We start from the raw sequence: 23,816 nt of genomic DNA on the forward strand, positions 1-23,816 counted from the left end.
TCTCACCTCGCATTTTTTGGGGGGAGGAACTGTGAGCAGGAAAAACATGATTTTATTTGATTTTATTTGATTTTATTTGGTCTCTGCACCTGCAAACCCAACTTCGTTATAATTTTGAGGCCCCGCGTACCGGTGTGCCCGGCCGCGCCCCCGCCCGCCGCCAGGCGGCGCTGCCTCGCGGGACGGGGCATCCCCCGGCTCGTTGGTGCGGCCCGGAAGCGGCGGGAGGAAGGGGCGGGGCTTCGCCACCCACGCGTGTCCGCCGCCCTGTGTCTCCCCACGTACCCGCGCTCCCGGTTCTGCGGGTTATCTCTGGGACTGGGCTCGGTGTTCTCTCCTCACCCCACCCCTGCCGCCTCCCGTGGGCAGCCCGCCGGTGCCAGCGCCGCCCTCTCCCCGCGGGGAAAGGCCTTTGGGGCACCCATGGAGCCGGCGCTCCGGGCCGGTGTCCGCAGGGCCGTGGGGCTGTCACCCGTGTTACCCCGCTGCTGGCGGGGGCTGAGGTTCCGCTCCACGCGGGAGGAGCGGCCCCCGCCCTTCGCAGCCGCGGGTGGGGATGGGGAAGGGCCGCCCCGCGGCGGGGATGGCGGCCGGTTGTCCCCACCGGCCCTCCCGGGGGGTTCTCGGCTGAATGCGTCCCGTGGGGACCCGGCCCCGCAGAGCCGGCCCTTCCCCTGGCACCCCCCACGCAGCCATCCCGGGAACCCACGGGCGAGCGGCGCCTCGAAGCGGCTGGAGCGAAAACCTCCACCCGTGGTCAGACCCGAGGGCTCGGAGCTGCTGTTCGGGGTCGCGCCGTGCGCGCTGGCGCTGGCCCGGGCGCGCAGGGGCCTGTTCCGCCTGTTCCTCCAGCCCAGCAGCGGCTCCCGGCGGGCGGTGACCGCCGAGCTCGCCCTGCAGGCCGCGGCGCGTGGGGTCCCGGTGCAGCGGGTGCGCAGGAGGGAGCTGGACGCCCTGTGCAGAGGTCACGTCCACCAGGGAGTGTGTCTGGAGGCCACCCCTCTCCGCTTCAAGAGTTTGGAGGAGGCGGAAAAGCCCGATGTGGGGGGTGAAGAGAGGGCGAAGCCACGGCCGGTTTGGCTGGTGCTGGAGCACATCCAGGATCCCATGAACCTGGGGGCTCTGCTGCGCTCTGCCTACTTCTTGGGGGTGGACAGAGTGGTGACCAGCCAGAGGAACAGGTACGGGGCTGCTCCTTCAGCTTTCCTCTTGCTGCCTCCCAAATTGGTTTCCAGCCTGCGTTGCTCAGCAGCTGCTTTAGAGGGCTTGCTGGAGCTGAGCTGGGCTCACTGCTGCTCAGCTGCTTTAGAGGGCTTGCTGGGGCTGAGCTGGGCTCACTGCTGCTCAGCTGCTTTAGAGGGCTTGCTGGAGCTGAGCTGGGCTCACTGCTGCTCAGCTGCTTTAGAGGGCTTGCTGGGGCTGAGCTGGGCTCGCTGCTGCTCAGCTCTCTTAGAGGGCTTGCTGGAGCTGAGCTGGGCTCACTGCTGCTTGGCATTCACTGCAGGGAGGCTGTGGGATGTGATGGTCCAGGCTGGCAAGGAATCTCCCTGGGTCCCTTTTGTTTTAGCCCACTTCGTGTTTTAGTTGCCCATTTGTGCTCAAAACTGCTGTAGCCTCTTTCTTGGGTTAATTTCTGAGCCCTCCTATTCTCCGTAGGAAAACAGAAAATATACATAGTGAGCGAGATCTTCAGTGGACTAATTGGGTTTGGGTGGTACCAGCAAGAGAAAACAATACAGCAACAAAAATTCTCCTGGATTTCCTCTTTTGCTCTCATATGACACTTTTCCTTTCTTTTTTATCCTTGCAGCTGCCCCTTGACACCGACAGTGAGCAAAGCCAGCTCTGGAGTTATGGAAGTCTTCGATGTCTACAGCACAGATGATCTCCGCAGCTTTTTGAAGGTACAATGATCAATGGGTATTTTTCCTTTTCCTCTCAAGAAAGCTCAAATATTCCACGTATTGACCAACAGTGAGGAGGTACAGGAAAAGGACTCTGTGACATGCAGTGCCCTGTGCTCCTGCTCTGCATTCCCGTTTGCTGCCGGTGGTCTGTGCTGTGGGACCAGCTCTGACAGGTGTGCACCCCCAGCTCTTCCATCGCGTGGGGTGACAGGGCTGAGTTGGGGGTCTTTTTTTCTGGAAGGTGGCAATAGCAGGATAACGCTGTGTATCTGAGCTCGGTAAGACGGGGTCCGTCTCCCTTTCTCTCCATGAGGATGGGGTCCGTCTCCCTTTCTCTCCGTGGGGACTGGCGCTGCTTGCAGCGGATCTCGCCCAGCGTGTGGCCGAGGCAGCATCCCGGGGCACAGGCACACGATGGCAGCATTGGGCAGCCTTTGGAGCAGGGAGCCAGCAGGGCTGGTGCCAGCTGCTGAGAATCCTTTCATGCTCTACCTGTGAGACAGAGCTCTTCGCAGAACGTGCTGCAAAAGGGAAAATAGGAATCCACATGGAAAAACATGATTTAAACTGAAACCCAGGGATGTTGCTTTGAATTGACAATGTGTCCATCACCTGGGTAGCAGTGTGGGACCGCGCTGGCTCCTCGTGGAGGTTCCCTGTGCCCGAGGAGCAGAGAGCTGCAGGTCTGCTCTGCCTCCCCTATTCATGTGGGGTCTCCCAGACCCAGGGAGCAGTGGGGTGGGAGGGCAGGGGCTGCAGATCCATGGGAGAACGGGGGTAGCTGGGGTCACTGTGTGTCTGTGTCCCTTTGGGGACAACCATCATGGTCTGGTGTGAGCACGAGGAGGCTGAGCAGAGGTAAACCTGGGCTCTTGGTGCTGGAAAACCCTTGTCCAGCTGTTCAGTCGGTCTGTGGCAGCTGGAGCTCTGGGTGATGGTGAAATGAAAGGTAGATAGAAGACATTGATATTTAATTGAAACAGTTGGAAGAATCACTTTGTTACTCTAAAACTTGAATTATTAACATTTTAAGCCATTGCAGCAGTTCATTTAATTGGACCCAGATTCACAGGCCTAACCCTTTGCGTTGCCTGGGTGGTGTAAATTTGATATAAGGTAATATAAAAAGTGCCGGTTTCACAGGGAATAAGGCTGGCAAGAAGCAGCAGTTCTTTTATTGTTAAAATGGATTTCCGAGAGAAATAATGAAGGCTCTTTTTACCATGGTGTGGGAGGGAAGGCCGGTTCTCTGAGCATTGAGTGCCCGGCCTTTTGTACGAGCCGAATTTTGGCATCTGGGTTGGAAAACGTGCACTTGTGTTTGAAAACATGACTGGGGGCTTCTGATGGCTGAGCCTGCACTTGAGGACTCGCACTGCCCTGCTCGGTGGATTAGCCTGATGCTGATTTGTTTAACACTGCTTGTTTTGTGTGCTTTCCTGGCAAAAACCCTCCTAGAACTGTTGCATGGGGGAAAAAAACCCAAACCTCAGCTTTTCAGTTGCTGTTTGTTCGCTTGCTGAATGGGAATCAACACCAGAAGGAAAATTAGTGGGGTTTTTTCATAAGTCAAGGTTTGTGTGCTGGTATGGGAGGACTTTGGTGGTAAAAATTCAAGGGATGCAACAAAAACCTAGGAAACCAGTCCGCTGAACTGAAAGCATTAAAACAAAAAGTTTGCGTGTGTGACTTATTTTGTTTTTAATCTTGAAAAGCAGGCAATTTTTTAACGTTTCTTTCCTTTCCCTTTCTAGGCTAAAAGTGCAGAAGGCTGGGAAGTCGTTGGAACGGTGAGCAAGCCTGAGGATGTGGAAGATGTTCCTGTCATCAGCTGCTTGGAATTCCGGTGGAATAAACCCGTAATTCTAGTAATAGGTATTTCAAGTGACAGAGCTCGGGGCTCGGTGGAAGCGTGTGAGTGAGGGAACGATCAGGGTGATGTTGCGCTCCAGGGCTGATTGCAGGGCTGTAATGTTACATCTGGCTTTGGTCTGGAAAAGAAAAGCTGAGCAAGAAGTGCCACAATGACCTGGCTGCAGATGAATGGGGACCCAGAAGAAGACGGGGGGCTGAGGAGCCTCCCAGTAGGAGCCGCAGGAACAAACCGGTCTGTGCAGATGAACCGGGCGTTCAGGAGCTGTGGGTTTGGATGGCAGTTTGTAGGGGCAGGACAGGCTCAGCACAGTGCGTTGGTTTGAGTTTAATCCCATCCTAGAGCCCTGAACCTGGCTTTTCTGTGTTGGTGAACCACAAACCTGCGTGAGAGACCCAGGAGGTGCGTGTTGGCTCTTGCTGTGCTGAGCTGCAATGCTGAGCTGTGCTGCAGCTTTGCTCCATCATCTTAAAAAACAAAACCAGGACTGTATCTCTGTGCACAGTTTGAGCAGCGGGCGCTGCTTTCCTGAGCACCCAAACCGGGCGATTCCTCCTGCTTCTCCCCTCTCTTTGCGCAGAGGATGCTTGTGAAGGATGCTGTCATTTGTAGGCAGAGTTTGGGGTTGTGCAGCCTCCCAGGAGGTGAAGAGAAGGGGAATGATGGCCTCGTGGCAGCTAGAGAAAGAAATTCAGGTCCCCCTGTGTGGCCGTGCCTCAGCCCCCGCTTTGTGTCACCTGCCACAAGAGCTGGTTTGAGCATTTACACTTGGAAGTAGCGTCGTGCTGGCCATGAGCCATCAAGGGGCTGTAATCCTGCCCCGTGCTGCGGTTTCCTTGGCTCAGAAGACGTTCCTTTAATTAAAATGTTTATTGAACTCCTAGAAATACTGACAAGACAACGCCGCAAATCTGGCACCTCTACAAGATGTGTGGAGCTATATCATAGAGGGAGCAGGGAGGCTGGCAGTGCTGCTGATGGACCACAAAGAAATGCATCCCAGAAACGACAACAGCACCAGGAGAAAGGAAGGGGGTGAAAGTGGCAGCGGTGTCGTTACCTTGAATTATGAGAGATTTCTCCAGGAAAAAGTCCAAATATCCTTTTGTCAAGGGAGATTGGAGGCAGATTGGTAGATGCATGAGGAGAGCTCCCGGACCTTGCAGCAGTAATCATTTCAACTCTCTGCTGAGCACTAACTCTTCGCTGAAAAGAAAATTGAACATTACAGTCGTCTGATGCTGGGGTTGTTTGAAGAAATGTCCTACATCTGAATATGGAGCGTACCTGTGCTGCAGACAGAGAGCAGCAGAAATAATTTAGCATGGTAGTGAGCTTCCTGGCATTGCAGAGATTGTCGTGTAACTTGAGCATTTGCAGATGTGAATTCCCCCTCCTGACATCCTCGCTGGCTTGGGGTGGTTGCCGAAGGTGACAGGCAGGCTGGACCTGTGTGAACAGGAATGGATGGGGAGCGCTTAAATGTCCGAGCAAGAGGAGTTTCTGGGTCATTTGTGCTTCTTACACCCCCAAGTTTTAGCTCAGGGTTTAAGAAATGGTTTTACTGAGATGCTCGTTGTGTATATTTCTCTTCTACCTGGACTTGAGCTCCCCGCACTGGGAACTGCAGTTACAGTGATGCTAATTGTAAACAGGAAGCTTATTGTTTCAGCCAAGCCCTGACTCTGGATTTTGAGCCCTGTTGGTGGGGGACAAAGCTGAGAGATGGAAGTCAAAGAAGTGGGAGGTGTTTTGTTCACCAATATAAACTCGGATTTAATCTCATTCAGTCAATACTCCCTCCCGTGTGTCACTCTGTGCAAGTCTTTTTGCCCTGAATTTATGGTTCCTAATTATTTTAAGCAGCCAGTGCCATAAAAAGCTTTGTAAAAGCTGGAAGCAGAATTGCTGCCTTTATTAGGAGTCATAAGACCCTGTCGGGGCAGGGAGGGGGTTGCTCCAGGAGCCCTTGCACCTGTCCCAGTTGGAGAGTCCCGGGAGAGCGTGGTTTGAGAGCAGACAGACGTCTCTGTGCGTTGTAAAACTTTTCTGTGTTGAATCAGGAAAAAGTAGGATAATTCCTGAAGGTTCCTTTACCCCAGCCGGAGGATGCTTTTGCCTTTATGGCCTATTTCATGTGGGAAGGTGATGGAAGGTACGTTACCCAAAGCATTCTTTTCCTTACAGAGTGCATCTTGCTGGTTAGATCAGGCCAGAAAAGCATGAGCCCGTCTTTGACGTGAGCGGGGTGTTCTTGCAGCCCTGTAGCTGTCTGTGTAGCTCTAAATAATGAATGTGGAAGAAATCTTTGGGGAGCCGAGCGGGCTGGGAGGTCCATGTTCTTCTGCATTTTCACTTGTCTGCACGCAGGATTGTTTAAAGCCTCTCCCTTTCCATTTCCCTTTGTGACAGTGTGAGTCAAACAACTACTAATGACCTGGGATAGATTTCAACTCTGTTTCACCAGTGTATCAGCCCAAACATATCAGGGCTGTTGGATGGTTTAACAACTAATCAATTGAAGCCTCTGGTTAGACTGTCTGCATTCACAAGTTGCGCCCAGCTGGTGGTACTGTGTGCTGAAAAGGCAGAACCCGTCACTATCAATAGGGACGTGGGATTTGCTGGATCTAAACCAGGCCTGTGGCCCCTTGTCTGCCTTGTCCCCCCAGCAGCAGCAGCGGCGTGTGGGGGGGCTCAGCCTGCCCGGCTCTGCTCTGTGCTGTGCACGCAGGTGTGTTGCACAGGTATTCCTCAAAACCACTCCAGATACTGGAGAACAGAGAGAATCACAGAGTCATTTTGGTTCGAAGAGCCACTCAAGATCACTGAATCCAAGCATAACCCACCTCTGGCACTGCCCCATGTCCCTGAGAACCCTGTTCAACCCTCCAGGGATGGTGACTCCAGCACTGCCCTGGGCAGCCTGTTCCAATGCCCAACAGCCCTTCAGGGAATAAATTGTTCCTAATATCCAATCTAAAAGGTGTGGGGAGGCTGGAGTGGGCCAGGAAGGAAAGGCAGGCAAGGCCCCTGTCTCACCGTTCATAGTTCTTGGCTGTTGCTGCGTGGGAGCTGCTGAGGTTGCTGGTGAGCTCAGCGGCAAGGGTGTAGTTGTGACAGAGCGTCACAAGAGCTGTACTTGGGAGTGGGGAAAGGGACGTGGCGGCAGCTGCAGGGCGACCTGAGCGACGTCTTTGTTCTGCAGGTAGCGAAGGTGACGGACTTTCCCTAGAGACGCAGCTCTTGTGCCATCGGATGCTGACCATCCCCCCCGGCAGAGCGCTGCACCCCGGCATCGAGTCGCTGAACGTCTCCGTTGCCACTGGTAAAAATGGTTCTGATGCACAAAAGCACCATAGTCCAAATTTCGGTATTTAAAAAGCAAACATCCAGACCCACAGAATAATTTTCGTTTGGTTTAAGAAAAGGATCTTTATTTTTACTTTCCTACAGGTATTCTCCTGCACTCCATCTGCAGCCAGAAGCTCAGGCACGGTGGTTGAATGCTTTTTTCATTTGGTGGGAGAAGCTGCTCCCATGGTCCTGAGCTGCATCTTGACTGACGCACGATGCCACCAGAACCCTGGTTTGATGCTGGAGACCAGGCTGTGGTAGGTGACACCTCCCACCGGCCCCTCGGAGGAGCAGCCGCAAGGAAGGGGCACCAAACTGGGTTTTAAAAACAGCCCAATCCTTCAGTTCTTGCAGTGAAATACCAGTGATTGCTGCGAGCTTGGTGCTTGTTGCACGGGGGACTCTGTGCATCACTCGTGCTGTGGAGAGAATTTGGGCTGGAAGTGAGAGGTGGAATGGACGTGAGCTGTTAGAGAGCAGCTGTAGTGGGGGAAAGCGCAGCCCATTGAAATAAAACCTCTGTAAAGATTGGTTGTAGGCTCGGCTCAATCCTTTTTGTGTCACGTATAAATCCAGAGTGTGATTAGTGGAACAGAGCGCTTCCTTCGGGTGGGAAGGGGAATCAGGAGCTTGTTCTCTTCTGGCGAAGTTTCCTTTCCACGCTGGGCCTGATCCTCTCGGATGCTGAGCTGCCCCAGCACCACCGTCCTGCCGATGACACGGAGGAGGTGGCTTCATTTGCAAATATCCTGGTTGAAAACCAGGCTGGCTAAATTCTTGAGAACCAAATGAATGTTATCACTTAGCACCTTAATTATTTTATTTAGCTACTGTGGCCCTTTGCATAGGATTCCTCATTAACACTTAATTTACAGTGCCCTTTAGGGATAATTTCAAACAATTCAGCTTCGTCTCCCCCCTCCCCCCTTTCCAAATGAACAAGTAAATCACTCCGAGTGACTAATTAGGACTTTTCCTTTGAGCTAAATGAAGTCTGTGGATGTGGAGGTTTTTCAGATGGGTCCCTGGGGCCCTGGTTGGTGGGTGCTGCAGGGCTGGGGACACCCCAGTGCCCCACTGGGGTCAGGGCCTGGAGCCCTGTGCCTGCCGTGGCCTCCATCCCTCCCCCTGAGACCTCTGCAGTGGCCACGGCGCTGTCCCCAGTCCACGGGTGCCCCTGTGCCCTGCTGGGGGTCCCCACAAACCCCAAATTCCCCCTAAACAACGGCTGTAGCATGAGCCGGGCTTTGCTGCCCCGCTCGGAAGGCAAAGTTGGTTGCTGCATAACCATGAACTGGTGCATTGCTGGGGCGATGCTTTCGGATGGGTGTGCAGCTCTTGCATTTTGTGAGCTGCGTGTGTGTTTTAATGCTGAGATCAGAAGGCTCAGGGCAGGGAGCTGCCGGCTGCCCCCTCCGCCTGTTGCGACCCCAGCAGAGGGTGCCCGTGGCTCAGATTTGCTCATTTTCAGAGAAACGTTTCAGCGCTTGGGGCTAACGGAGCCTTCCTTTCCAGCAGCAGGGACGGGGATAAAGCATTTCTTTATTATTGACCTATAGGTAAGTACATATATTTTTCCGATTTCATAGGAACTGTAGTTTCCCCCTTTTTTTAAATTTATTCGAGCCGTACTTTAATAGAGGAGGTTTGCATGGGCTTGGAAAAGCCGGACGCCATCAGACTGCACTGGCTCACCGAGGAGGAGGCAGGTGAGGAAGGATGGAGCAGCTACTTGACTTCTGGAAGGCTCCCACAAACCTCGGTGCCCGCGGCGGCTCCGCCGATGGGGTGGGTGCGATGGACCGAAGTTCCCGGGGTTGTTGTCCCTCAGCCCCACGGCTGTCGTGGGTTTCCACAGAGCACCTTGGTTTGGCACTGGATCAGATGAGGCTTATGGGGAGTTGCGTGAGGCTTGGAGTTTAAGAGGCAGGAATCCGGGTGTGTGACCGCGGCTGCAGCTCCAACAGCAACACGGGCTCTTGTGAGCGCGGTGAATCCCGCTCCGCATCATTCTGCTGTTCACATTCAGCCTCTTTCCCTCGGTGGGAAGTTTTGGCCCCGTGTTGCTTCACGTTGATCCCCCTCTGCCATCAACCGGTGGGATTTTGGGGGTACCTGTGGTTGATGTGTTCTCCCCCAGCTCCATCCCGCTCCAGGCTGAGACCCCTGCCCATTCGCACCTTTGGAGATGGAGCTTTGCGCTGTGCGATTCGCCCCGATCTAGTAAATGCGATCCATTAATTGGATCATTGCCTGCTTCTCCAGTTAATTTCCTGGATATTTTTAAATGTTAAAATGTAGTTTTTATAGTCTTTCATTATTTTTAGCCTTAAGCTTAACTATAATCGTCCCTGTAATGTAACTGTAAAGAACTGCCAGCTTTATATCATAAAGGAGGACATTAATTGTCATTTTTTGTGTACATCAGCAAGATCAAAACATGCTTCCTGATTACTTCTGTTTGTACATACAGTCTCTTTGATATTTAGATATGAATAAAGTGTGTGTGTGTAATCTGAAAGTCAATTTTTCCCCTCCCTGCTGCTTGTCATGGATTCATTTCAGAGGCTTATTTACCAAATTGATTTTAAAACTTAGTAATTGCCCTTCCAAACTGATTTCTCAATTATCACAGTGTCTCTGTGCAGAGTGGCAGAATGTTTGTCCTCCTTGGTTCAGAAGCTGCGCCTTGGCCTTTCCATCCTTGGACAAGGGTGGACACCAATCTTTTCACCCCCAGACCAGCTCCAGGGAGAACCAGCTGCAAGAGGAGCTCAGCTCATACCCCAAATTTTGGGTTTGTGCACAGATGATCAACACAACCAGAAGAAATCCCATTCCATCAAGTGCATCCCTGGGTCCCAATGAGGTTTCGTGAGGCCAGGAGGGTTTTGGGGGGCAGAAACAGCCGCTTTGTCTGTGCGAAGCTGGACGTGGTCCCAGGGCTGAAGGAACCGCGCACCCGTCCTCGCCGGCGGCGGGGAATCCTCCATCGCATCGGTAAATGTAATCAACCTTGAGGTCTTGTTACTTCCACAGGTGCAATTAACATTACCATCTGCTAATCCGTGATTAACGATGTTTACAAATATGCTACAACATGTTAAAACGGGCAGCACTCTTTTAACGTTTTCTCGCTCTGCTCTCCCCATTCCAGCACGGGGGGGGGTCTCCCTGTACCCCGCCATTAATTCACAGACATTTTGCTTTCATTATTTAAAAGTGCTGTTCAACTCCAAACCAGCTGTAGGAATGACAAGTTCACATCAGAAGGGCAGTGCTGCTAAACGGGATTTAATTGCACGGGGGTCGAGGTACAAACTGATGAATCTGAATAATAAAACTTTGTGGGGAGCAACATATGGCACAGTTTCAAGTAAATTTTTATTGATCATCCCGCGACTGATGTGTTAATGGGATGGCAGTTTTTGCTTTGGGTTTGATATTGACGTGGAGTTTTAATAATGTCACACAGGAATATTGTGGAGGGATTTATAATGTAAAAAAAGAAAAAAAGGTGTTTTCTGTTAACAGCCTTTTTCTTCTTAACACAGAGAGGAATACATTATACCGCTACTGTATGTCCTCCAGATCTAGGTTACATGTAATTGCTTGGTAATTGGCAGAACCATGTAAAAGCCATGGTATTTGCCAGTAAACCCGCCTAAGTTACCATGAAATTGAAGTGTGATGTTTATTCTCTACAAAACTTGCTGCCCAAGTATGGCGTACGATGGGGTCCGGTCACCGCAGGGGCGTCTCTGCAGCGGCCGGGCCGCGCGTGCCCCCCGCAGAACCCGGACCCCATCCCGAGGGTTTGGAACGGGAGCGTCGGGGTGGTTTTGCTCAAGGGAAGGTGCTTTAACCTCTCCTGCGCTTCAGCCTCGGGGTTATTAAAGCTATTCCAAAGCCAAGTTCAAAAAGATGGAGGTAGCTAAAGGAGTTCTCATGTTTTCAGTGGGACTGGCAATAGTAATTATGCTTAACGATGGTTTTTAAAGCCTTTAGAGACAAAGTGTTTGTCCATACACTGGGATACACCCGTGGGCCACCTGTATTTTAGCTCCTTGTTGAGCAGCATGTCCAAAACTTGGCAATTCCTGCGATTTCACCATGACCCTGGTTTAGAGGCGTCCAGCCCCGCAGATGTACGAGGGGTCTCTGCTCGTGATTTTTTCCCTCTGGTAGAGGTTTTTGCCCCCTCCTGTTAAACGCCGGGTGGGTTCAGCGCTGGCTCCTCACTGCCAGCCGTGTGGCTTTACATGTGGGCAAGGGTAATTGCCTTGCTTATGATCAATAGTTTTATTCACTTTAAAAATGTAACAATACCCTTTGAATTGATGCAGTTAAACCTGCCAATTTCTTTTTTGGCTGCCCTGTTTCCGAACTGCAAACTCAGCAGTTTCCTGCGCCCGGGAAGCAGCAGCTCAGCTCTTTTCTCTGAAGATCCCAGCGTCGCATCCTGCGCATTCCACGGGTCCAGCCCCGGCTCTGCGACTTCATAGGCGCTGGCCGAGAGCTGGGAGACTCTCAGATCAAAGCTTCCACACTTATGTAAATCGTTAGTGACACTCCAATGTTTAATTAATCATGGGAGCAATCGCTGCCTGGTTCTCCTGCAGGAGGCAATGAGTAGTAAAATGATGCTTTCCCTCCTCTCCCCTTTCCATTGCCCACAGCTGCAATTGCTTTTCCCCTCGCTGCCCCCTCACCTGCTCTCGGGCGCTGGTGCTTTGGGAAACGTCCTCTTCCCAGCTGGGTGCTGGTGTGGACTGGGGTAGCGGGGCTGGAGGTGGGGATGGGAGCGAGGGGGTCCTGGGGTGGGAATCATGGAGTCACAGATGGTTTGGGTGGGAAGGGACCGTCAAAGCTCCCCCATTGCCACCCCTGCCATGAGCAGGGACATCTTCACCAGCTCAGGTTGCTCAGAGCCCCGTCCAGCCTGGCCTGGGATGTCCCCAGGGATGGTTCATCCACCACCTCTCGGGAACCTGGGCCAGGCTCTCACCACCCTCAGGGACAACATTTTCTTCCTTGTGTTCTGCCTGAATCTCCCCTCTTCCAGTTTAAAACCATCACCCCTTGTCTTGTCATAGCAGACCCTTCTAAAAAGTCTGTCCCCATCTTCTCAGCCCCTTTTAAGTACAGACAGGCCACAATAAGGTCTCCCCGGAGCTTCTCTTCTCCAGCTGAACACCCCAGCTCTCTCAGCCTGTCCTCCCAGCAGAGCTGTTCCAGCCTCGGATCATTCCTGTGGCTCCTCTGGCCCCTCTGCAGCAGGTCCAGGTCTGTCCTGTGCTCAGGACCCAGAGCTGTGGGGGACGATGGAGCGATGCTGCGGCATGAAGGTTGTCCCACCAGCGCTGCAGCCAGGTGTCCTTGTGCACGCTTATAGCAAGGTATGGGACAGTATCACACATTAAACACGTGACAACAGGGTCACAGCAAGCAGAGTTACCCCTTTTCCATTTGGGATCATTGCTGGCACACAAGCTCCATCCCACGAGCAGAATCTGGCAGTTTCGCAACCCTGGGCCAAGCGGCAGGCACAACCCCATCCCTGTCCACTGAGGATGGAGCAAATCGGTGCCGTTAAACCATCTCGAGTGGAGCCCAAGCAAAGCCCCACTTCCCAGCAGTGCTGGGGGGGAATCGGTGAGTGGGAGAAGAGTTAAAAGCGAGGGGGACGCAAGAGCGATGTGCGAGGGGTCGCGTTAGCCGGGGGAGTAAATGAGCTGGTGGTGTCTGGCGGCGCCTTCGCAGCTTTGCCAACCCTCATTAGCACCTTGCGGCAAAGCGGAGCTTATTCAAACTACCTCACAAGTCTTTTGCTGGAGATTGCATCTGTGCCTAATATGCATTTTTATATAAACAAGGATACTAAATGGCCTTTCAGTTCCCCCTGTAATGTCTTTTTTAATGGAAGGTCCTGAATTAAGAACATATATATATGACTCTAAGAATTTTCTAAGTGATATTGAAAACCTATTGTAAAGTAGGATTTCTTCTTGCAAAATTATTTTAATGAGGTTCCAGTTTATTTTCTGGCTATATTTTACTTATTTAATCCTCCAGAGGGGCTTTTCAGAGGCAGCATCTCATTTTCAATGCAACTATTCTTAACATTAGGGAAAACTACCTTTCTGAAATGCATGAAGGGAAAAAAATAAGGAAGCAGAGGAAGATGTACGAGATAAGAATAAACCTGAAAAGCTTTGAGGTGGTTTATGGCTTCTCTTGAAAGAATAACAGTTCATGTATTTTTTGTTATGGTGTGGTTTAATGATGCTTGCAGAAAAAAGATAAGGTAGAAATGGAAATATAAAATTAAACCAGCAAAGTGAATGTGATTATTTTAGTTACTAGTATTACCTGGGGAAAACGCTCTCAGGGTTTTTTTATCTAGACTAAATATTTGCTTTTCTAAAAGAGAAGGGCTCCTACATCCCCTGGCACGAGAGCGGGAAGTGAGGTTTTCCTGTGGTTCCGCAGCGATGGGAGGATGGAGGCGTCTGCCCCGGCCGCCCCTGCCCTGGCTCTGTCACAGCGCGACACCGTCACCTGGGGACGTGCTTTGCACCCGTCTGGTTTTGCCATGTGCTCTGTGTGCCCGGGGCTTTGTGCCTCTTCTGGAGGATTTGGCTTCACCAGTATCTGGGCATGGTCAAACCCCAGGGTGGCATGGTCTTGTCCCACCCCATCCCCTGCCATCCCATGCCATCCCATGCCATCCCATGCCATCCTATGCCATCCCACCCCACGCCATCCCACCCCACGCCATCCCACCCGATCCCACCCTATCCCACGCCATCCCACCCCATGCCACCCCATGCCATCCCATTCCATGCCATCCCATCCCATGCCATCCCATCCCATCCCATGCCATCCCATCCCATTCCATGCCATCCCATCCCATGCCATCCCATCCCATCCCATCCCATCCCATCCCATCCCACCCCACGCCATCCCACCCCATCCCATGCCATCCCATGCCACCCCATCCCACCCCATCCCACCCCATCCCACCCCATCCCATCCCATCCCATCCCTCCCCTCTCATTTGACCCCATCCATCTCCATCCTTGTTTCCATCCCCATCCAAATCCCATCCCATCGCATCCCCCTCTCTCATTTCACCCCATCCATCACCATCCTTGTTTCCATCCCCATCCACATCCCCATCTCCATCCCCACCCCGGCTGAGGGTGCAAACCTGGGGACCCCCTGCAGCCAAGAGCTCAAAGGCCACGCTCGTGCCCCAGTCCAAGCGCTTTTGCCTTCACCGAGCAGCTCTGCAGGTTTCGGAGCCCAGCGCGGTGGGACCGTGCCGTCCGTGCAGCTGGATGGGGACTCAGGATCAGCGGCTGGGTTGCGAGAGGTAAACTCGCCAATGAATTGAGCCTGACATGTGGCCTTGAGCTTCACTGGGTAGTTAATTTTTCAATTTCTTTCATGGATCTGCAATAGCAAAGAGTTTGTTTATAATTAAACTACTTGAAGATTTATACTTCAAATAGCTGAAAAGAAGCAGTTTCTGTGTAGGTTTCTTCACTATCAGAATCTAAAAACGGATTATTATGTAAATTTTTTTGATCCTAAATTCATTATAATATTCAATTTCAGGAAATGCTCTTGACCATCTGCTGCTGCTCTAAGAAATGAGTCTTGGAGATTGTTTACTACCAGAAATATTGTAGGTATTTAGGGCAGATCGCAGTGGAGTGTAAGGGCAATGTACTGATTTCTGAGTCTGGTTGTATAAACCCATAACCCCGATGCCACAAGTCGGAAAGCGCATCTGCAGTGGTGGCAACTGCTGCTCTGCCAATGTCCCAGCGCATCCCGGTTTGTGGCATCGGTGCCAACCCCCTGTCCCCACCTGCAGTGACGGCCCAGGGATAGCGGCGGGTACCGCTCCTTCTGTCTCATAGGGCGGTAGTACAGACTAATTCCTGCTCTTCATAAAAGCAACTTGAGATCACTGGGATGGGAAGTACCATGAAAGTATTATCTGTTGTTTATTGCAGCCTCCACAGTCACCAAGAGCAGGAGTGTGCAGGACCAGGAGCCCAGCAGTATAATGAAGTATAATGGTTTTTTCCGGTGTATTTTACCACCAGAGCTTGGACGTCATTAGCAGTGTCAGGTGCAGCGGATGAAGCCCAGGAGCAGTGATACAGATGTGCTGCAGGTCGGGCTCACATCCCATGCTCTGCTCCTGCCCGGTCCCGGCATTGCTGGTGCTGCCGTTATCCATCCCCTGCAAGACTCCAAACCGTGTTGCTGCCCCTCCGCTTGCTCCGGCACCTTCGGGTTTGTATGGAGGAGAAATGTATTAGACGTGGTTGCTTTTTCTTCCACCACAGCCTCGCTCAACAAGTGCAGCACCCAGGGGGCTGTGCAGATCAATGGGGGCTGGAGCCGTGTCCCCCCCAATGACTGTGACGAGTATTGATGGATCGAAGCGACGAGCGGGGCCGGGGCTGGGAAGTGATGGCTGCAGGCAGGGAGCAGGAGGGGGACACGGCGGGGGTGTCCCCAGGGCTCGTGATCCCACTGGACCAGCAGCCGAGCATCACCCAAGCATTCTCCCGGCACCGGGATCCCGCCTGGCTGTGGGATTGGGCTGGGGACGGTGCTGCACGGAAAATATTCGTTAATATTGAATTGTATCCTGTATTTAGAAAGACGAACTGTTAGTGTAGTGTAATAGACTTCAGAAGGGCAGTTGTGCCCCTTCGGATGCACACCCTAGAAACAGCTGCATGCAGAGTGATGCCTACGAGTGCTAGTAGTAAGTATGAAGTAAAGGTGTAGCAGTCCCTATAGGAGCGTATGCAAAGAGCTTGCAGCCTGCCAGCACAGCAACTGCGGCGCATTGCCTGGAGTAGTTTTGTTTTTAGCAAAGCCACTTTCATTACAAGACTGCCCGTACTATCAGCAGTGTGGGTAATACTCGTCTGGGTCTGCAGGACAGGGACAGCTCAGCAGCCCTTGGATAAATACCAGAGCACAGACTATGGTGGTGAGGCTTTTTTGTTCCTGTTGTTCCTTATTCATGTACAGACTATGAAACCAGAGTTTTCTTATCTGGAGCCCTTCCCAGGCTTCCGTGTGCAAACCCCAGCAATCACTAATCGCCTTATTTCACCTCCTTCAGGGAAATTTTAACTCTTGTTCTCTGCCACTGTGTAGATCTTTAAGCTGGTAATAATGTGAGACAGAGGGGAAATTACCGGCCTCGTCCTGCCCCTTCCCTGGCTGAAAACTGCTAAAGAACTAAAGAAATCATTTAACAGATATAAATTTGAATTCAAAGTGATTTTCCTGCTGATGAGGGGTTTTAATGGGGTAACTGCCCAGGATGGGACCCCCACAGCCAACAGCTGCTGGGGTGGCTCATTCCCCTCCAGCATCCTCATCCCATCAGTGACACCCGTGGCGAGGATGAGGAGGGTGGGTGCCCTTCGTCCATGGGCTGGGGGCTCTGTGGCGGCCCCGGGTGGGTGCTGCACCCCGTGTGCCTCGCTGGGGTGTAAGCCGGGGTGACACAGGGACCAGGGCCGCGCTGGCCTTTGTCTGCCCGTGCCAAACAGATGTGAACAAACCCGAGTTCGATTTCCAAGACCGCCTGGGGAATATTGCTAACTAATTATAGAAAACAGAAGATGCGCTCCCCTCCTCTTGCATTTTTTGATAAACATTGTCTCCTCTCAATAGCTGAGTATTTAATTAGTGTTGATTGTTGTTCGCGTGTTCAATAACCACTCATCAGGAGGGGGGTGTCCGCTGGGGCAGCGTGGCCTGGAGCGCAGCGGAGCCGAGGGTGTTCATAATTAAGGATGTAATTTATTTGAGTAAGTCATGTGTACAGCGGCCTGTGTTTTAGGTTAATTTTCAAGGTTAAAGGGTAAAGAAAAAAAAGCTCACAACTTCGGAGGATGAGGAGTGATGGTTGGCAACACTGAAACCCATGCTGGGGGTGTATGTATGTATAGATATATGTATATGCACAAAGACATATATAGACCCACACTGCACCCAGGCCTTTGCGTGTGTGTCTATAGTCAGCTGCACACATGCTCCACTCTCTTTCCCTCCCATTTTCCAAGTTTTGGCTGGAAAACGCTGCCGTGTTGGACTCTCCAACCATGCAAAGATTCCTTAGGAAGCAGGTTGAATATAAAGGATAAAGCAGCTTTTTCTCGGTGCTGCTGGCTGTGGGAAGGGCTGAGGGTCACGGTCAGTCTGGGTTTATCAGATCACGTCACAGGGTGTGTGAGACGCTTTCCAGCCTCGTGTTTGCTGTATTTATGCGAGGAACCGGGGTGCAGCAGCATCCCTGTGTGCAGCAGCATCCCTGTGTGTAGCAGCATCCCTGTGTGCAGCAGCATCCCTGTGTGCAGCAGCATCCCTGTGTGTAGCAGCATCCCTGTGTGCAGCAGCATCCCTGTGTGCAGCAGCATCCCTGTGTGTAGCAGCATCCCTGTGTGCAGCAGCATCCCTGTGTGTAGCAGCATCCCTGTGTGCAGCAGCATCCCTGTGTGCAGCAGCATCCCTGTGTGTAGCAGCATCCCTGTGTGCAGCAGTATCCCTGTGTGCAGCAGCATCCCTGTGTGCAGCAGCATCCCTGTGTGTAGCAGCATCCCTGTGTGCAGCAGTATCCCTGTGTGCAGCAGCATCCCTGTGTGCAGCAGCATCCCTGTGTGCAGCAGTATCCCTGTGTGCAGCAGCATCCCTGTGTGCAGCAGTATCCCTGTGTGCAGCAGTATCCCTGTGTGCAGCAGCATCCCTGTGTGCAGCAGTATCCCTGTGTGCAGCAGCATCCCTGTGTGTAGCAGCATCCCTGTGTGCAGCAGCATCCCTGTGTGCAGCCCATGCCACGCTGGGCAGGGATTTGGCTTCGCTTCCCAAACACCGTATGAATTGCTCCTGTTTAGAGGTGGAGAACTAAAACCTCGCACAGGAACAGCTCTGGTTTTAAAGGCGCGTGTCAATGCTGTGTGGAGATGTGGGATGAACTGGCACAGTGCTCTCCTTTTTCCTGGTGACCGCACACCCATGTCAGGCTTGCACCGATGTCCAGAGCAGGACAGTGAAGGTTTGGGGGATGTAGGAGCATCCCCGACAGCAGGGACACGAGGTTTTTGGGACATCGCTATCATTCTATGTGTTCTTCGTGCAGGGCAGGACTTGTCTGCATCCCCCATGGTGCCGGGAAGGCTTTAGTGTTGGGCACAGCCCTGGTCCCTGCACGTCCCCCTCCTGCTGACGGGACGGGTTTGCGAGTGGGTAGGGGGAACAGCAGCTAAAACAGTAAATAAGCAAATGCCCGTCTCCTCCCTGCATGGTTTCCCCTTTATTTATTTACATGTTTATTTTGCCATGCCTCCTGACAGCGGTGATGGAGCTGTCATGCTTTGGTGGCCACCGGCTCATGATCCGGCACCTGTTCCCTGCGCTTTAATCTCTCTACTCTGCTCACACCGAGTCTATACATGACCCCCAGCCAAACAAAACGTGAAGAAAAATCAAATCTAATTACACGCCATTGATTTCTTTCCAAATTTGCTTCTAATACACTTTTTGACTACTCCTTGATTTTTTATTTTATTTTTTTTCCCCACTCTTCCTTCCTGCTCTCCTTCCCCCGTCTGCTCACACTGCAGCAGCCTCCTCCCATGGACGCGAGCGGCCGCAGCCCCACACTGGACACGCCGAGCCCCGGAGCGGTTGGGAAACACACAGCCCACCGTGGGTTTTTTGCTCTTAATAGTCAATAGGGATGAACTGTGCACCGAGCCTCTTCTAAAGCACAGGTAGGACCACACAGCTTCCTTCCTTGCTTTTTCCCTTCCCCTTCCTCTTCTTGTCGTCCCCTCGCAGTGGTGGCTCAGCGCTGGGCTGGGGGTTGGGGATGGGGACGTGGGGGTCCAGGCTGTGGCTGGGGCAGGTTGGTTATGGCAGGTCAAAGGGTGCTTTGAATGCCACCGTGATGCCGGGAATGGCTCCAGATCGGTCATTCCCCAGGTCTTGCTCCCTCCGAGCTGCTGCAGGGACTCAGGACCGATACAGTGGGTTAGCAAATGGGAGTGCAGCGGGTGCAGGTGAGCTGGGTGTCCCCAGCCCTGGTGACAACTTTGCTGCCTGCTCCGTGCAGCAGCGGAAGGGTTAAAGGCAGTGGGACACAGAGGCGCAGGTCACTGGGCAGCAGCGTTGGTCAGAGCTTTCTCTTGTACGTCAATATATTGAATATCCTCTAATCTGGATCCGCGGGGACCCGGTGTGACCCGCGCAGCGCAGCAGATGTGCCTTGTCCTAAGGGTGATGTGGGACGGGAGGGCTGAGCAGGGCTGCCTGGGGCAGGTTTGGCAGCGGATGGAGGGACGTGGGACAGTCCCCTCACTTTCCTCATTTCCCCGAGTATAATCTGACCCACCGTTTGCCAATCAGACCCCTAAAAATAGAACAGCTACGAAAATTAAGAGAAAAAGAATCCAAAAGAGAGAAAAACTAAGGATTGCCCCATCCCTTCCTTCTGTGGGGGATCCCAAGGCCACGTCCTGACCACAGCCACCAGTGCCACCTGTGCACGGCCCCAGTGTCACCAGTGCCGGTGGATGCAAACCCACACCACAGCACCCTGGAAATACCCACTTCCAAGAGAGTGGCCAGATTTATGGCATAAGGAGATATATTTAGGCCGACGACAGTTCAGTTGTGTTAATTATGAAAATCTAAAGATAATCTATATTTAATGTCATTTTTTTTTTCAAATTTTCTAAAGAATGAGGAGAATATATACACATAATGAAGAACAAGGTGCAATTAAACTCCAAAATGTACAGTAGACTAATTGGGAGAGGATGACAAATATAGTTATCATCAGCAACTAATTAAGGACTTGCTTTAGCTTTCCCTGCTTGATTAATCTCAACTAGGTGTTAATAAGTTACACGGGCCCGGCCGTAACTTGTGAGCAGGCTGTTTGTTGCTCCGTCTGGCGTGGTAGGGAGGTGGTTTATGTTTGTGGCACATGGGATGTTTTGTGCTGAAAAGGGATGTTCCCATTGAGGGGTTTGTTTTATCGGAGGGGATCATGAGCGCGCCCATCGCAGCGCTGGGTGCTGGTGATGGAAATGTCCCCACCGTGTCACAGCCCCGCGCTGGCTCAGCTCTGCTGACACATCCCTCGCCTCCCAGATTTACACTCTTATCTTTTTGCATTGAAAGGTAAGAATAATAGTAAAATGTTAATGCCATACTCTACATATAATACTGTACATAAACGGATGACATGACATGGGAGACAGATAAATCACCGCTGTGTTCAGACAATAATCTGCAGGAGACAGAATAACACATGAGCTCTCTGAGCGTAGGAATGTGTTCGGGAAAACAGGGTTTTACAGCCCAAATCCTCTCTGATTCTTACTGGTACGTTTATTAGAGGTCGATTTTATGAAATTAGATATACTTTAAAATGCGCCATTCCCTGCTCATAATGGACACTCAGCGCTGTAGGAACCTGGAAATGCTCACAGGTAAATGACTTGCTGCCCATTAGGACGCCAAACGCGTTAGCTCGAGCTGCGCTAAAATGGGGAGGAAAACGTGTTTCTGCCTGGAAAACACCCGGGGGCACATCCCAGGTGCAGCTTTCCCTGCAGGTCCCCAGCTTGTTGGGGTTCCCTGGGGAAGCTGCAGCCCCGCAAAGCCCTGGGAAGGGAATGGGGAAACTCCAAAGGCGCTGTGGCTGGGCTACACAATACGAAAAGCGATATTGTGTGCTGGTCCAGCTTCTTGAACGCCATCCTCACGGGGAGAACGTTTGGTGGGTGCCGTGCCACGACCCCCTGCACCCAGCGGCCGGGGGGACGGTGCCGCCGGCCTTTAAACACAACACTTGTGCAAAAACCACCCCAAAGGCCCCGGGGGCTCCTCCCGCGGCCCCTGGCGAGGAGACGCGGCTCACAGATCGAAGGCTGTTTTTTTTCCCCAAGAAACAATCCCGAGCGCTGGTGGGAGAGCAAAGCCATTACCGTGGAGGATGAACTTGGCTCAGTCGCCATGGCAACGCTGGCCGGGACCCGGCGCCGCTTGCGTGTGCGCGAGTCCCGTTGACCTCACTTAGAATTATTACCTTTAGCCAAATAAAATAATTTGTGTTAATAAAGAGACCATTTTCTCTCGGCTTCCAAGCGAGCCTTCCCCAGAAGGCAGAGTGACTCCTTAATTACACTTTTACTGCAAGGTGATTAATGTTCAATATGTGATACTCCGTTTAAATAAGTCGCTTATTAACACCTTTAATATGTTTTAATTTTTTTTCCCCTTTCCTCCCCGCTTTCCCCTCGCCCTGGCAGGCTGGGCTGGCAGCGCTAGATGGAGCTCTGATATTAGACTTGGGGGTGCATGGGCACCCACGGGTGAGCCCTGGGGCCCTGCGACCACCCAGAAGGACAAAATTTTGGGGAGCAGGAGGGGAACACCCAAGCACTGAGCTCCTCTGTGGCCACTGGATGTGGCACATTCCTCCTATGAGAGACACAGACGGAACGGGGCTGTCCTGACAAACGTGCTGGGGGTGGCACAGCACTGAGCAAATGGGATAAAACCACCCTTTTTGGGGTCATTTTTTCACTCGTTATGGAGGGTCTGCTTTAGGGATGGGTGACAGACGCTGCTGCTGCGATGTCCCCACCTGCCCAGGCCAGCACCTGAGCTGAGGTGGCTGAGAAAACTCTCACGTCCACTCATCAGCTTTTTGCCTTCGGACACCTGGAGAGGCCAAAGTCCCACCCGCAGCTCGGTTTGCACAGGGCCACTCTCCATTGGGACCGCGGGATGGTGGCACCATCCCCATCCCCAGGTGGTTAGGCCAGAGGACGGGCCGGGTGTCCCCATCCCTCAGTACAGACGGTCTGGAGAGGTAGAACAGGAGCCCTAATTACTGCAGTCGCCTTTTGAATTGGTACCCGCAGCACCGGGGATGCTGCTGCACGCTGGGAACGGGGACCTGGCTGCTTGTTTGGATAAAGCCAGAGCCTCATTGTGAAGGTGCTGGAGGTGCTGCCAACGCAGGAACCAAGTTCCACACTGGGCACCACAGCTCCCCAAGGCTCTCGGGGCTCCATCCCCCACGTTTGGGCCATAGGTTCCTGGAACTTTCCGCGTGCCCACAGCACTGGGCAGGATCAGGCCCTGCGTTCTTGCTGCGTTGTGTTACGTGTGATCTATGGTGTCCATCAGAGTCGCAGTCGTGGTACAGAGAGCTCCTGTACAGCTCTTTAAAGAACTCCATTTACTGCTACAATGAACACAGGCTGCTCGGCAGAAAAAAAATGGAGGCGAAGGGGAGCCTTTTTATTTATATAGACAACTAAAAAGGACAACTTCATGAGATATGGCCTTTGCTTCGTGGACAGGAGCTGTCTCTCTAGGTTGGGTTGTTTCTGCTTTCCGTTGTTTGGTTTGGAGCTCTGAATTTCTGCTTGGCCACCCGGTTCTGAGCGGGGCCGGGAAGGGAAGGATGCTCATGGGAGCTATGGTGTCAAACACACCAATTCTGGGCCAAACTGCCCCAAAGGGCAGCTCCACGGAGGGTGGCCCTGACTCCCTTCCCCACCCCTCCTTTACTTTCTGCTTAAATTGGGGTTAATTATTCCTCTTATATAAAGAAATATTCAAGAGAACTTGCTAAAGCTCTGCCCTGGCAGCGGCTGGGGAGGGTGTGCTGGGAACCACTGCAGAGTTAAAGGAAATCACAGAGAAACAAATGATTTCTAAGCGAACCAGTCCCTTAATTCCTCAGCGAGAGCTTCGGAGGAAGCACTCAGGTGCTCCCAGTTATCACTCGGGTGGAGCTTTTCCTCAGCAACCTCCGTTCCCCCAACCAGGTTTCAGGTAAGGATCGCTGAAGGTTATAAATACCTGAAACGCAGATTATCTCCTTGGGTTGTTTTATTTCCTGCCCTCAGCTTGGAGCCTTCTGGAGGGAATTGAAGGTTTGCTGTTGTCTTTGTGGGGGTAGGATCTGCTTTCCTTGCTGCTGATTTTGTTGTAGTGATTTTTGTTCTTGCCTGTTTCTCTTCCTTGCAAGCTGAGTTTCCCAGGGACACGGGTGCACCCCTGAGACCCAGCTCTGGCTGCTCCGCTTGCCCTGAATTCCTTCACTTTATTAAAAGGTGCCAAGAATGGGGAGGAAATACACTGCAAACCAGCTGATGTCTTCTATTAAAATTAGCAGTAGCCCTCTTTGGTGAAGGCTGGAGGGGACCCTGGGAACAGTGTCTCATTAAATGATGCTAACAATTCTGTTAATAGAAAATGCCTTGTAAAAGCCCATGAAGGAGGTAATATCTGTGGGTTTTTTCTCTTGCTCTGTATTTTTTCTGGGGTGGGGGTGATTGGTTGGTTTGGTTTCAGTTTCTCATCTCCCTTGAGTAGTTTGGAAAAGGGAGGAACTTTGGGCTCAGTCTGCGAAAATACTAAAGCTCTAGTAGAGGAAGAGCAGCTGAGCTTGTGTGAATTCTGAAAGCTCTGTTAATTCCAGCACTAAATTAGATGTTTTATTAATTGTTTGTCCTGTTAGCCACCTCTCCAACAGAAAGACATCCAATCCCCCCACAGCCCCCTCCCCTGCGCTTCCCCACTAGGTATTTGGGAGTTCATTAGTT

The 23,816-nt window shown here is 52.2% G+C and overlaps 1 protein-coding gene across 1 annotated transcript; it reads left to right on the forward strand.

Annotated features, from left to right (window-relative positions):
* The first annotated feature begins 231 nt into the window (after positions 1–231).
* Positions 232–7,668, forward strand: MRM1 (mitochondrial rRNA methyltransferase 1). Its single transcript, XM_065853158.2, has 5 exons — positions 232–1,181; positions 1,811–1,904; positions 3,662–3,782; positions 6,989–7,108; positions 7,237–7,668. The coding sequence occupies exons 1-5, from the start codon at positions 424–426 to the stop codon at positions 7,284–7,286; spliced, it is 1,143 nt and encodes a 380-aa protein (XP_065709230.1). The 5' UTR covers positions 232–423; the 3' UTR covers positions 7,287–7,668.
* The last annotated feature ends 16,148 nt before the right edge of the window (positions 7,669–23,816 follow it).

Source organism: Patagioenas fasciata, chromosome 19, assembly GCF_037038585.1.
Source record: "Patagioenas fasciata isolate bPatFas1 chromosome 19, bPatFas1.hap1, whole genome shotgun sequence".
Lineage (NCBI taxonomy): Eukaryota > Metazoa > Chordata > Aves > Columbiformes > Columbidae > Patagioenas > Patagioenas fasciata.